The 15,368-nt window shown below is 39.3% G+C and overlaps 1 protein-coding gene across 2 annotated transcripts in view; it reads right to left on the reverse strand.

Moving 5' to 3' along the window:
- Positions 1-15,368, reverse strand: part of LOC111149241 (RNA polymerase II subunit B) — a 48,157-nt gene that overhangs the window by 29,422 nt on the left and 3,367 nt on the right. The window contains exons 3-7 of one of the 2 annotated variants that reach the window (XM_022506198.1): positions 12,040-12,112; positions 7,524-7,674; positions 4,688-4,800; positions 4,348-4,567; positions 3,607-3,765 (exon numbers count right to left, since the gene is read on the reverse strand). In XM_022506198.1, coding sequence (XP_022361906.1) covers positions 3,607-3,765; positions 4,348-4,567; positions 4,688-4,800; positions 7,524-7,674; positions 12,040-12,112 — 716 coding nt within the window. Of the gene's footprint in view, positions 1-3,606; positions 3,766-4,347; positions 4,568-4,687; positions 4,801-7,523; positions 7,675-12,039; positions 12,113-15,368 lie in introns of those variants that run through there. The other variant, XM_022506199.1, reaches the window with a different exon arrangement.

A 15,368-nucleotide genomic window follows, 5' to 3' on the forward strand; every position in this document is an offset into this window, starting at 1 on the left:
CAGCCATGTACAAACATCATGAGAATCATTTCATATACAGGTTCGTTGTATGTATTTCAAAGGAAGTATACCTTCATACTTAGGGTATACTTAGGAACATACTATGGCTCCTTTTGAAAACCAATGGAACAGGTTTACTAATTTTATAAATAGGCTGATCATGTAGGCATGAGAGAACTTCCATCCTCTACTATCTGCCTGCCAAGACTCTCTTAGAATTATCCAATACTGCACTTGAAATTGACATTTGTAGCCAACTGACTAGCTACAAAAGAAGATGATCACTGATCCTGCACCCTGTCACCTGGCGCAAAAAAAAAAAAAAAAAAAAAAAAAAACAGACACACACACACAAAATAAAATGGACCACACAAAACTCTGGAAGAAATACATGAGGGGTAAAAATATATACACACATATGGACAAATATGGGAAAAAAGCTAAGCAACAAATGAAAAACAAATATTAACTCAGAGCTGGCCTGTAAAGTATCTCTCATTTGAATATTTCAAAATTAACAAAAAGCCTCTTCCCAAAAGTTTATCTTTTCCAGTTTCTCTTTAACTGCACACACATACAAAAATAAAATGAAAGTTACTAACCTACACTTTCATACAAATAACTGGTTTCTCCCTTTTAATTATATTTCTTTCTTTAATATTAAGCTCTATCCTCTCTTGGCTTCATACCCCTACATTATCATGGTCCCTCTAATAACAATTTCTGTCATCTCTCTCCTCCTATTCAGGCCTTGGTCCTGAGACACCTTATCCCATATCTTATGGGTCTTCAGTTAACCACTTTTCATGAACAATATCCAAACCTTCATCTTGTTCTTTTTCCTGTACCCTCAGCCCTCATATCTCCAAATGCCGTTTGGTTGTTTCTACTTCCATGTCAGTTATTCCATTCAATCTATTATTTGTTTCATCACAGATCTTTCTCAGAACAAGAACACAAGAAAAATAATGCACACATCACGTACCCTCACAAAATCTTTTGTCTAAAAAATGAACTCATTACATTCTAAAAATCAATTCTTAGGGCGCCTGGGTGGCTCAGTGGGTTAAAGCCTCTGCCTTCGACTCAGGTCATGATCCCAGGGTCCTGGGATCGAGCCCTGCATCGGGCTCTCTGCTCAACAGGGAGCCTGCTTCCACCTCTCTCTCTCTCTCTCTCTGCCTGCCTCTCTGCCTACTTGTGATCTCTGCCTGTCAAATAAATAAATAAATAAATCTTTTAAAAAAAATCAATTCTCGAAAGTCTTCTTTTTATCCAGAACTTAGGGATAGAAACATCAGAATCTTAATTGATTCATACTATAACAAACATATCAAACTTATCACTAAATCTAGATGATTATTTTAAGATTTGATTTTTAAATAATCTTCATACCCAATGTGGGACTCAAAACTACAACCCTGATATCAAGAGCTGTATGCTCTACTGACTGAACTAGTCAGGTGCACCAGATGATTTTCCTTTCTCTGCCTCTAATTCATTCATTTTGCCCATAGCTGCCACAATAACCTAATATACTGTTTTCATTTCTCTGCTCTCCATGATCTAGGACAATCCTTCTCAACAAAGAATGCATATCTGCAACACCTGAGATCTTTTCCAAATACTTTTTCCAAATACTTGGAAATACTTTTCCAAATACTTTTCAAATACTTCCAAATACTTGTGCTTGGGCCCCGTTCTACATATATTTACAAGAAAAACCATTTTTTTTAAAGATTTTATTTATTTATTTGACAGAGAGAGAGAGAGATCACAAGTAGCCAGACAGGCAGGCAGAGAGAAAGGGGGAAGCAGGCTCCCTGCAGAGCAGAGAGCCCAATGCGGGGCTCGATCCCAGGATCCTGAGATCATGACCTGAGCTGAAGGCAGGAGCTTAACCCACTGAACAACCCAGGCGCCCCCCCATTTTAATTCTTTAAAACACCTATTCTACATATGTGTTTAACTTCAGGTAGTTAAAATTCTCTATCCCCAAGTTCTTCACCTTTATAAGACTTAAAAAGATGGCATTAGGCTCTGCAGAACTGTTGGCCAGCCACAAGAATAGAGACCTAAATGTCCATCAAAAGGGAATAGGTTAAATAAATTATGCTACATCTACATATGGAATATAACGGCTACAAAATAATGATCAAGTGCTCAACCATGTTTTTAAAGCATACCAGCAAAGTCTAGTGTGTATCACATGCTCCCATTCGTATTTTTTGCATTAAGACTATTTCTGAACTGATTCATGAGAAATTTTCAAAAGCAGCTGCCTCTGGGGAAAGGAATGGTCAAAGGAAGACTACTATTTATAGTGTACTCTTTTGGGGCACCTGGGTGGCTCAGTCAGTTCAGATTGTCTGCCTTCAGCTCGATCCTGGGATCCAGTCCCACATCAGGCTCCCCGCTCCACCGGAAGCCTGCTTGTCCCTCTGCCTCTCTCTCTCTCTGTCTCTCATCAATAAATTTTTTTAAAACTCTTTAAAAAAAAATTATAGTATACATGGGGCGCCTGGGTGGCTCAGTGGGTTAAAGCCTCTGCCTTCGGCTCGGGTCATGATCCCAGCGTCCTGGGATCGAGCCCCACATCGGGCTCTCTGCTCTGCGGAGAGCCTGCTTCCTCCTCTCTCTGCCTGCCCCCCTGCCTGCTTGTGATCTCTCTCTCTGTCAAATAAGTAAATAAAATCTTTAAAAAAAAAAAATTATAGTATACTTTTTCAACTTTTGAACTATTTTAATGTGCATGTATGACTTAATCAAAATAAAGTACAAAACTGTTACCTAAAATTAAACAGAGGCAATTACAACTACTTTCAAAGATAGTTTTAAAGATAAAAATCAAGAAATCTGAGTTACCTAACCAGCACATGACAAATATTCAAGAAAGCCTACCCATTTTTTTAATAAAGATTTTATTTACTGGGACGCCTGGGTGGCTCAGTTGGTTGAGCAGCTGCCTTCGGCTCAGGTCATGGTCCCGGCGTCCTGGGATCGAGTCCCACATCGGGCTCCTTGCTCATCAGGGAGCCTGCTTCTCCCTCTGCCTCTGCCTGCCATTCTGTCTGCCTGTGCTTGCTCTCTCTCCCTCTCTCTCTCTCTGACAAATAAATAAATAAAATCTTTAAAAAAAAAAAAAAAAAAGATTTTATTTACTGGGGCGCCTCAGTTGGTGAAGCATCTCCCTTCAGCTCAGGTCATGATCCCAAGGTTCCTGGGATCGAGCCCTGCATCGGGCTCTCTGCTCAGCAGGGAGCCTGCTTCCCTCCCCCTCTCTCTGCCTGCCTCTCAGCCAACTTGTGAACTCTGTTGTTAAATAAATAAATAAAATCTTAAAAAAAAAAAAAAAAAAGATGACTGCAGCCTTATGAGAGATGCTCAGCCAGGGGACCCAGCAAAGCCGCACCCAGGTTCTAGATTCACAGAAACTGTGAGATGATAAATGTTGGTACTGGAGTAATTTGCTACTAGCAATAAGTAAATAATACAACACCTATCTTAACACTGACAAAAGCTTTTTTGACTAAGAATGCAGTCTGATCAATTCTAAGACTAGACAAAAAGAAATAAAGCCAAACAATATCATATTCCAGTCCATACCTGTCCTCCTCTTGCCAGCATGCTAACCCAAATAGTACTGGTGGGCCGGGATGAATTCTCCAAACATGATCTACACTCTCCTGTGTAGGCATATTTAGAATCCTTTTTGGCAAACACATAGACTGTGTTTGTTGCCATTTTCTCTTGAGCAATCAGAACCTATATGGACAACAAAAAAGTTATGCCATAAATCCCACAAGTCTTTAAAGTAGAAAAAAGAGCAAAATCTACATCTTAACCTGATCCATGGGCTCACTGAAATATCAATTCTTGAACTTTACAAACTCCATTTTACATAAATGCTTCACAGAAACATATAAGCTCAAACACCACCAAATTTCTAGTGTTTATAACATATAGCTAAATAAAGTTCTGGTTTATGTAAGTTGTCACCACCTAAATAATTCCACTACCACCTCCAGGTTATTCTGTACATAAATTTACTTTTTAATTTGAACTTTCACAACTTAAATCTTAATTATATACTGTAATTTTCTTTAAAAAATGCTTATTATGGGACGCCTGGGTGGCTCAGTCAGTTAAGTCGCTGCCTTCAGCTCAGGTCATGATCCCAGGGTCTTAGGATCGAGTCCTGCATCAGGCTCCTTGCTCAGCAGGGAGCCTGCTTCTCCCTCTGCCTCTGCCTGCCACTCTGCCTGCTTGTGTGTGTTCTCTCTCTCTGACAAACAAATAAATAAAATCTTAAAAAATAATAATAAAAATAAAAAATACTTATTATACCTTTTCTGATCCATTAATAATGAAATATCCACCAGGATCCAAGGGGCATTCATTTAACTCACAAAGATCACGATCTGTTAAGCCATTCAAGAGGCAGTAAGTTGAACGCAACATAATTGGAATTTTTCCTATAAAAGTTTTCTGATGCTGAGTTTGAAGTTGTTCTTCACCTTCCTTAATGACTGTTTTTGTTATATCAACATAAAGTGGAGCAGAATACCTTTAGAAACAAAGATCACAATTATGTAATAGTAAGATATTTGCTAAACTCTCAATTGAACTGGTTAAAATTACATTTTCTGAATTGTATTTCAATACCAACTGTTGGAAAAGGTCTTACGTGAGATTTCTTAATCTGGCCTCATTTGGCATCATTGGTGAAGGAGCACCATCTCTTTCCCAATGGGTAGGTTTGGAGAGGTAAATTTGCTCAAACTTCAGCAAGTATCTTGGCTAAAAGGAAACCAAAAACATGAAAAGGATAACTTTTTTCCATAAGATTCCATTTTAATCAACATTAGCATTTTTCACTAGACACAACTCTAGAAACTGCTGAAATTAACTCACTTTACTACTACAGAGACTCTCCAAAGCCAATATCCATATTCCATAGATGTCAAGTTGAATACTTAATGGCTTTCTTAAGGCAAAAGACAGTCTTAAAATATCCCAGGTAAATAAAGACTATGCACATAGCTCATATGCTCTGTGTTTATACCAAATAGTTAAAGGATTTGTGTAAATAATCTATATAACTTTATGTGCCCTCTCCTTGGTTAAGGTCAGAAGAACAAAGTTACCAGAAAAGAAAAGACAAATTCAGGGGCACCTGGGTGGCTCAGTGGGTTAAAGCCTCTGCTTTCGGCTCAGGTCATGATCCCAGGGTCCTGGGATCAAGCCCCGTATCGGGCTCTCTGCTCAGCAGGGAGCCTGCTTCCTCCTCTCTCTCTGCCTGCTTCTCTGCCTACTTGTGATCTCTGTCAAATAAATAAATAAAATCTTAAAAAAAAAAAAAAAAGAAAGAAAAGATAAATTCAGATAATCAGGACAACTAAACACCAAAAAAAATTAACCTACCTCTTCAACATTCAAAAAAGTCCTAATTACTCTATAAAGGACTGAGAACTTCCAACTTCCAACCCTGACTATAGCTCACCCACCCCAAAAGGGAAAAAAAGTTTTCAATTAGTATCTATTTGTTCCCCAATAAAACAAGATCCATGAGAACTTTCCAGAGATAAATGGATGTGGGTTTCTCTCTAAACCAAATCTTAGACAAAGAGACAATGGGGGCGCCTGAGTAGCTCAGCTGGCTGAGTGACTGCCTTTGGCTCAGGTCATGATCCCGGACTTCCAGGATCAAGTCCCGCATCGGGCTCCCAGCTCCTTGGGGAGTCTGCTTCTCCCTCTGACCTTCTCCTCTCTCATGCTCTCTCTCACTCATTCTCTCTCAAATAAATAAAAAAAATCTTAAAAAAAAAAAAAAAAGAGAGAGAGAGACAATGGGACTAAACAGACCACAAATGGTATTTAACACCCAAGTTCCCCAAAGTGGAGTAAAGGGCAATGAGAACTGGTGGTAATAATGAACCAAAGGGAAGTCATCCCTCTACTCCTTATTTCTACCATCACCCCAGTCTAGAACACTATTATCTTAAGCCTAGGCTAGTCAAAGGTCTCTGTATGTCTCCAGCCTCTTCCCACTCCCAACTAAAATTTACTTCCAAAGTAACCTTTCTAAAGTAATGCTTTATGTACCTTCCTTGACAATCTTTCAACAATTCCTAATGACATCCAAAGACTGTGACAATCTCTTTCCATCTTAACATCCACTAACACCTATCAAAGACAGATCAATGGGCACCTGTGTGGCTCAGTGGGTTAAGCCTCTGCCTTCAGCTCAGGTCATGATCTCGGGGTCCTGGGATCAAGCCCTGCATCGGGCCCTCTGCCCAGCAAGGAGCCTGCTTCCCACCCCCCCACCCCCCACCTGCCTCTCTCCCTACTTGTGACCTCTGCCAAAAAAAAAATAATCTTTAAAAAAAAAAAAAAAAGAGAGAGAGAGAGAGAAAAGAAAAGAAAAGGACAGATCAAGACAAAAATCGTATACCGACTGTTGTGGTAATTCCATTCCCAAATCAAATAACACCAAGTATTTTCTTGCTGAACCCCTTAAGTATCTTTTCTCTACTAAGACAGCCCTACCCTGCCCTTCATAGTCAGCTTAAGTCTCCCCCCATTTTTTCCACCAAGTTCTGATACTCCAATTTCAGACCTCTTCCTCGATTATATTTAATAGTACTAGCACTTTGAGTCTGTTACATTGTTTTCTCTTTTGTTTTGCAAATACCAGGAAGAAAAAGGCTTAACCATAAAAAAAAATTTTTTTTAAATGCCCATTTTCCAGCACAATGCCAGAAAGGCCAATTATTTTTGTTCTTAACAGCAAAAGTCTATGTAGCATCTCCAACCAGAATGAGAAGAACAGATCACCCCTCAGGAGATTAGCTACAAAAAAGGACTGAACTGGGGCTCTCCCTGACTCCCCTGACTCACTTTGTTTTTCAGTTTCGCCATCTCTCTTCTCCTCAAAAACTAGGGATAGACTTGGGCTATATATTTCTTTACAATTATTCATTTAAATTATAAAATTATAAATTATATTATAAAATTATACCCTTGCTATGATTTTAATAATGCTAATAACAAAGACTATGAGGAACTTAGAAAACCGAGAATAGCTGGTACATTTGGGTGATTTTCTCTTACTATCTCTTATTTTGTTATAATAATGTATTTCTTATAAAATAAGGGGGAAAGTCCTTCAAATACATTTTCTTTTATGATTCCTTACTGTGAAAGAAAAAAGGGCGTCTTTCTGAAGCAATATGATTATTTATGTCTTGCTTCTCCTAGTAGATCATATTTCTTAAGTTCCCTCTCCCCAACTATTAAATCCCTACTATCTGAATAAGGATTAGGGTTCAGATTACTTGCAAAAATGTATCTCTTCATTAGTAAGAATAAATTAGGAACTGATAAAAGATGCTGTAAATACCCTGCTAAAAACACCAACTTTCTTTTCTTTTACCTTTAGACCAGGTAAGAGGAGGACTGAAATTTCAAAACAAAACTCTCCTTTCACATACGTTACTTTAATAGAATAATCGTCTTACCGGTTCTTCAACTTCTCCACTAGCATGCTGAGCTTCAGCTTGCAGGTCTATAGGTGGAGCATCTTCCACAATTCTTTGAACAGACATCTGAATAAACTCATCAAAAGAATCCAGCTGTTGTCTGACCAAGCCCTTCTCATCAAAATAGGAACTGGGAAAATATTAATAGTTTATAACCAGTTATAAGTCAGTGATTTCTCTAGCATATTTCCTCCTTCTAATTAAATTCAACAAATAATCAATCATTAAATACCAGCCCATCATTACACAGATATGATGAGTTATCCAAAATCAGGGTGAGACCAGGAATACTTCTTTGTAGAACTTGTTAGGCTTCGGGTAACACGACTTATACTTATGGGTAAAATAATTAAAGCACAACAAAAGAACTATAAGGAAGTACTAATATAAATGCCCTTTTTTTTTTTAAAGATTTTATTTATTTATTTGACAGAGAGAGATCACAAGCAGGCAGAGAGGCAGGCAGAGAGAGAGGAGGAAGCAGGCTCCCCGCTGAGCAGAGAGCCCGACGCGGGGCTCGATCCCAGGACACTGAGATCATGACCTGAGCCGAAGGCAGCGGCTTAACCCACTGAGCCACCCAGGCGCCCCATAAATGTCCTTTATAGATAAGTTTTACCCAACCTCTTTAAGTTATTTATTTATTCATTCATTCATTTATTTGATTTCTACGGCCCTCGTGGGGCTCAAACTCATGACCCCAAGATCAAAAGCTATACACTCCTCTGACTGAGCGAGCCAGGCGCCCTTCATCCAACCCATTTGAAACATTTTTTTCAAACTAAAGAAAATGTGGATACTTGAGTGGCACAGTTAGTTAAGCATCTGACTCTTCATTTCAACTTGGGTTGTGATCTCAAGGTGATGGGATCAAGCCCCATGTGGGCCTCTGCGCTCAGTGAGAAGTCTGCTTACAATTCTCTCTCCCTTTGCCCCTCCCCATGTGTTCACTTGATCTCTCTAAAGGAAGTAAGTCTTAAACTAAAGAAAATGTGTAGTCAAAGATAAAAGAACCCTAATTTGAATAAGTGGGAAGATGATACCCATGACCAAAATATGGAAGATAGAAAAACTTCAATTTTAGGTTTAATATTAGCTCTAATTTGTATATGTTAAAGGTGAGACGAGAGTAAGTCATTCAAGTGAAAATACTCAGCAAATGACTGATGATAAAAATGAAGTATGGCTGGGGCAACTGGGTGGCTCAGTGGGTTAAGCCTCTGCTTTCAGCTCAGGTCATGATCTCAGGCTCCTGGGATCAAGCCCCAAGTCGGGCTCTCTGCTCAGTGGGGAGCCTGCTTCCCCCTCTCTGCCTGCCCCTCTGCCTGCTTGTGAGCTCTCTGTGTCAAATAAATAAATAAAATCTGGAAAAAAAAAAATGAAGTATGGGTAACAGATGAGAGTTACCAGTAGATACAGAAATCACAATGAAGCCCTAAAGAAGAATGAAGAATCTAAAAGAGAGAGACATGATTTACAAGGAAGAGACACTTATTCACATGAGGGAAAGAAGAATATATATAATAAATGTACAAGAAGATGTGAGTACAAGAGCAATCTCACTCCTCACCACCAACCAGGAACAGCTGTATACCTGGGCTTCAGCAAAACTAAGGCTCTGAGATCCACCACAACCCTAAGGACTGGATTATCTCTCTGGCCCTCTGGAGATTATCTCTCTGGCCCTCTGGCACACCCCTGTGTCTCAATTCCTTCACCTTGTAACCCTTGCCATCTTGTACCTGTGGCACTTTCTTAGCTCCTGCTCCCCTTTCCCTGGCCACTACCCTTATGCTCAAATCAATTTTCTAAGGCAATATGCATAGCCCAACTAATCACCAGTCTTCCATTCTGGCATCACCAGGTCACTTCACGGGTCACCAGCAGGCCATTAACTGGCTGACTTTGAGTCAAGATCTCACCCTGATTCAATCAATCATAGACATCAATATTAGAAGTTAGGTCCTATGGCAAAGAACAGCACACAATCATCCTTACGTAAGGTACAGCCTAAAGAATGGATAGGGCACTTTCCTTCAGTATAGACTTTGAGCTAACAGGAAAGAAATTTCTCACAACCACTTGGGTCCACCACTGATATGTAAGAAACACATGGAAAAAGGCACTGTAATTAAAATAACAATAGTTTTTATAGATAATTAACAATGAAAAAACCTTCACAAAACTATGGATAAGATTCATTCCCCCAGGAAGACTTCCCAAGATCATTATAATACTGCTTCATTAGACTGTTATCCCTGGGGAGCCTGGTGGCTCAGTCAGTTAAGCACCCAACTCCTGATTTCAGCTCTGGTCATGATCTCAATGTATTGGGATCGAGCTCCATGTGGGGCTCCATGCTCAGCAAGGAGTCTGCTTCTCTCCTTCTCCCTCTGCCCTTCCCCCTGCTCACAAGTGCGGGCACACACGCACACTCTCTTGAATAAATAAATCTTAAAAAAAAAAAAAAAGTTGCCCTTTACATACCTAAACTACATAAATATCTCATTTTATAACTATCTGGATTATTTTACCAGAAGTCATCTTACTGAAGTCCCTGGTAATACTAAGTAACATCATAATCACACTGCTTGGGAAAAAATCATTTGATATTAAAAAGTGAAAAAAAACAAAGCATCAGCTCACAATAAACAAAGCACCTATAGTCATTTAAAATATAAAAATCAAGTATTTTGGGGGCGCCTGGGTGGCTCAGTGGGTTAGGCCGCTGCCTTCAGCTCAGGTCATGATCCCAGGGTCCTGGGATCGAGTCCCGCATTGGGCTCTCTGCTTAGCAGGGAGCCTGCTTCCCTTCCTCTCTCTCTGCCTGCCTCTCTGCCTACTTGTGATCTCTGTCTGTCAAATAAATAAATAAAATCTTTAAAAAAAAAAAATCAAGTATTTTGTAACAAATGCTAAATGGTGTAACTATTCACAATAGTTTACCTTGAACAACCAATCACATATGCTGAAAACAATTCTTTTTTAAGATCAAAATATTCTTTCTCCCTGGATATTGTAGAATATAGGCATACCCACAGAATATCTACCTAGTTGTTTTTTCCTAGTCAGATGCCTCTTAGTGTCTAATACTCAAAGATCATAGAAGATACAAATGTCTTAATACAAAGTTTTTAGGGCACCTGGTTGGCTCAGTCGGTTAAGAGGCTGCCTTCGGCTCAGGTCATGATCCCAGGGTCCTGGGATCGAGGCCCACATCGGGCTCCCTGCTCCACGGAGAGCCTGCTTGTCCCTCTCCTACTGCCTGCCACTCTGCCTACTTGTGCTCTCTATCTCTGTCAAATAAATAAATAAAATCTTAAAAAAAAAAAAAATGCAAAGTTTTTATAGCCCATGTTTAGTAGTAAAAATATACACTTACATTCCAAAATCTCAATACATTTTTAATAAAACAAGGTTCAAAAAGGTTCAGTTTTACTCCAAATACAACTGGTACAATGTTGGAAGCATATATTCTTTGAAAAGGAAGAAAATGTCAATAAAGAGGATGTGCATCTTGGAGATGAAGGGGCTCAAAGAGGTATCATCATGTTACTATATACACAGCAACTGTGGTAGCATTTTATATCCTAATACAGCAGGATGTTACTTCAATACTTAAAAGTTGTTTTTCTTACCTACACGTAAGGCTTCTGAGTTTTGTTACATTTTAATTACACATAGAACTGGATGGGAATTTGGGCTGAAATACAACCTAATGTAACTTTATCCATTTAAAATAATAAGAAAACCAAAAAATCAAATTAACACCAGTAATGGAAAAAAACAGCATCACGTGCCTCCTGACAGACTGCAGAGAGAACATCACTGCTGCCAAAAGCAATCATTTGAATCTAATTATGAGGAAACATCAGAAAAACCCAAACTGAGGGGCATTCTAAAAAGCAACTGGCCTGGATTCTTCAAAAATTCCTAGGTCAAAACAAAAAAAAAAAAAGACTGAGGGATTGTTCTAAATTACAGCCGATAAAAAGTAGGTCATGAAAACTAAGTGCAGTATATAATTCTAGGTTAGATCTAGGATCAGAAAAAAAACGTATCTTGCTATGAACATTAGTGGGACAACTGGCAAAATCTGGGTAAGATCTGTAGATTAGATCTGTAGATTAAATTATTGTACTAATATCAATTTTCTGATTTTGATGACTTATGATTATGTAAAAGAATATTCTTAGTCTGTAACTTACTCTCAAATATCTCAGAAAAAAATATGCAGAGAAAGGGAAAGGCAAAGAAAATATGTAAAGTTAACTAACATCTAGGGAACCTGAGTGAAATGTATATATGAATTCTTTGTGTAACTTTACTTAAGTCTGAAATACTTTACAAGTTCAAGTTAAATATATAAATAGAGAAACCAGCTCCCATGTAGCATATTCATATAAACATCTAATTTTTAAGAACAGAATAAGCAGGAAATCCCTTTATAGGTTATTGTGCTTTAAGGCTTATTAAGTTTGGTCTCCAAAGTTACCTGATTACAATCCAGCATGCTTCTTGCCACAAGTCTGGGGTGATTTCATCATCATCTTCATCATATTGCATATCTGCAAAAACCAAAAATATTATACCCGTGTGCAATAAAATGCTAGTCGTTAACATCTCACTCCTATGATTTGAAGTAGCAGAAACATATTTACTGTTAAATAAAAAGCAATTCTTTCACCCCACTTTTCTGAACTTTCAGTTAATTATTACTAATATATTACAAGAGACATAGGTACACATCTAAGTATACAAAGATCTATATCACATACGCATTTTCCCAGTATACATTACAAAGGTTCAGTGTAAGTTGTATGAGTTCGTTAATATCCCATCTTCTCTGGAAAGTCCATGTAATTCTCATTAATAGCTAACTATAATGATAACTAGGAGCAAGCATACACTCCTCTGATCAATAAGCTCCTCAGAGACTGGAGTGAAAGATTAGGGTAAGGGTGTAAAGCCAGAGAAGGGTTCCAAGAGTTGGGCAATACCTTAAGGTACAGTGGTTTATTACAGCAAGATTTCATAAAGGTAAAGGTATGACAGACATATTTCCCAAAGATGGCCACAACTGTATCTGCCATTTCACATGCTCTTTCATAATGTCACTTGATATGCCTACCATCAAGATATAGGGATTTAGGGGTGCCTGGGTGGCCGGTTATTAAGCGTCTGCCTTTGGCTCAGGTCATGATCCCAGGGTCCTGAGATCAAACCCCACACTGGCCTCCCTGCTCCACAGGGAGCCTGCTTCTCCCTCTCCCACTTCCCCTTCTTGTGTTCCCTCTCTTGCTGTGTTTCTGTCAAAAAAAATAAGTAAAATTTTGGGGGGGAAAAAAAAGATATAGGGGGGTCTATGTTTCCTCCTGGTAAATCTGGGTGGGTTTTTGGCACTGCCGTAACTAAAAGAAAGCAGCTGAAGCCACACTACATAACTTAAAAAGCTAGGTAAGAAAAAGCTATGCAATTCCACCTTGTTTACTGAAACACGGGCTTCTGGAGCTCTGAGTGGCCATTAGTTAAGTCCTACTACTCTAAGGCTTGTATAGCACAAGGAAGCCCAAACCATACAGAAAGGACACACAGATGGTCCTATCAATCCTGGTTCTTGAGTCCTGCGAAGCCAGGTGCCAGACACATGAGTAATAAACACTCTAGATCATAGAGGCCCTAGTCGTCAAAACCCAACCTTTGAGTCTTTGCACTGAACCACTGACATCATGGAGCAAACAAGTCATTCCTACTACACTCTATCCAAATTCCTGACCCACCAAATTCATGAACACATTAATTTTTAAGCAGCCAAATTTCAGGATAGTTATGCAGCAACAGTAATTTGAACAACAGGGGATTTAAAAAATCAAGAGTGCACTGGTCCTCTGCTATTAGTCTCAACATCTTATCTAAAAGACAGGTGTGTTGTATTTTTGTTTTTATATTCTAACTTATATAGCCTGTAAAAACTTAAGGGCTTCCAATTCGAAATTTAATACATGTTCAAAGCAAATTATTTAATAAATGCTTCTTGAACAGATTGGAATTACTGATCCTGACATGTGGCTGGGAGTGAGTAAGAAAGACAAAGCTACCCAAAATAGCTCTGGGATATCTAGCTTTGATGACAGATTAGAGATTACTATCACAGCCACAAAGAGAAGCAAGAAGGTGAGAAGGTGAGAGAAATGAGGGGGTAGCTTTAGGTAAACTTGTGAATCATTTATCCCTTTAAATGCCTGCAGTAAACAACTGGATGTAAATATAAAGCTCAAAGAAGGGATCTAAATTCCAAGCGGCTGAGAAACATTAGCAAGTCGTTGGTAGAACACGGAGAGCTTCCACAGAGAAGGAAGACTGAAGGCAGGATATTAAGGAATACCTCTATTACAGTCATGTGGAAAAAAATGAATCCACGAAAGAGACTCATTCACTCAGCCATGCCCATTCAGCAAATATTTGTTGAATGTATTTACTATATCCCAGACACTGGAGACACAACCTTCAACAAGGTAAGAGATGGCTGTATCCTCAGGGAGATTATCACCTACTAGAGGGATGCAAACAAGATGAAATCAATTAAAAGGAAGAACAAAGTGAATGGACAGTTCTAACCAAGACCTGAGAGGTTAGGGTAGACTTCCCCAACGCAGAGCTGGGCAGAGACCTCAAGGATAAATAAATAGGAGTAAACCAGGCAAAAGGAAAGGGTGAAGAAGTGAGGGGCAGAGAAAGTAGTCTTTCAAAAATAAAAAACAATTTGCACAAAAGACTTCAAAATGAAAGCTACTCAAGGAATGAAAGAAGGCTAATGCAGCTGAAGCATGGAGTGTGAGTGGTAAAAGAGACTGGTCTTTACCAATAGAGCTTTGAGGAATCATTCTAAGATTTTAACAAGGGTTTGGCTAGATCAGATTTTCATTTCTGAAAGATCACTGTGGCCACAGTATGGATGGTGAATGGAAACGCCAAGAAACGTGGAGCACACAAACCAGTTGGGAATCTGGAGAAGTAATCTAGATAAGAGACGGTGGTGGCCCCAACTAGAAATTATGGCAGAGGGGAAAGACAACTGACCAGATCTGACATATTTAAAAGACAGAACCCTCAGAACTTCGTGGCTCATTAGATAATGGGGGCAGAAGAGAGGAATCAAGAATGATGCCCAGGCTTCTGGCTTCAACAACACAAGAGGGGGATAGCACTCACTGAGACAGAGAACACAGGACAAAACAGGTTAGGAAGGCTGATGAGTAACGGAAAATAGCTCAGTCTGGGCAGTGCCAACTTTGAGTAGCTTAGAGCACATCTATGTGAGTTGTGCAGTGGCAGTTAGATATGTAAGACACCTGAACTGGATATATAAATTCGAAGTCATCCACATATAAATGGTACCTAAAGCCATGGAGATAGAATCCTCCAGAAATAATACGAATAGAAGAGAACAAGAAGGAATGTCAGGTAAGAAGAATTACATGAGAGTTATGTGGCAGAAGGAAGGAATGAGTTTCCAAGAGGAAGCCATCAACAATGCTGAATACCATGGGGTCTGGATAAGCTTTGAAATAATGTCCCTCTAATTTATCAATTGAGAAGTCACTGACATCCTTATTAAGAGCTGTTTTAGGGACGCCTGGGTGGCTCAGTTGGTTAAGCAGCTGCCTTCGGCTCAGGTCATGATCCCAGCGTCCTGGGATCGAGTCCCACATCGGGTTCCTTGCTCCTCAGGGAACCTGCTTCTCCCTCTGCCTCTGCCTGCCATTCTGTCTGCCTGTGCTCGCTCTCTCTCCCCTCTCTCTCTCTGACAAATAAATAAATAAA

This window comes from Enhydra lutris, unplaced genomic scaffold, assembly GCF_002288905.1.
Source record: "Enhydra lutris kenyoni isolate GAN:26980312 unplaced genomic scaffold, ASM228890v2 scaffoldscaffold21, whole genome shotgun sequence".
In the NCBI taxonomy this organism is placed as follows: domain Eukaryota; kingdom Metazoa; phylum Chordata; class Mammalia; order Carnivora; family Mustelidae; genus Enhydra; species Enhydra lutris.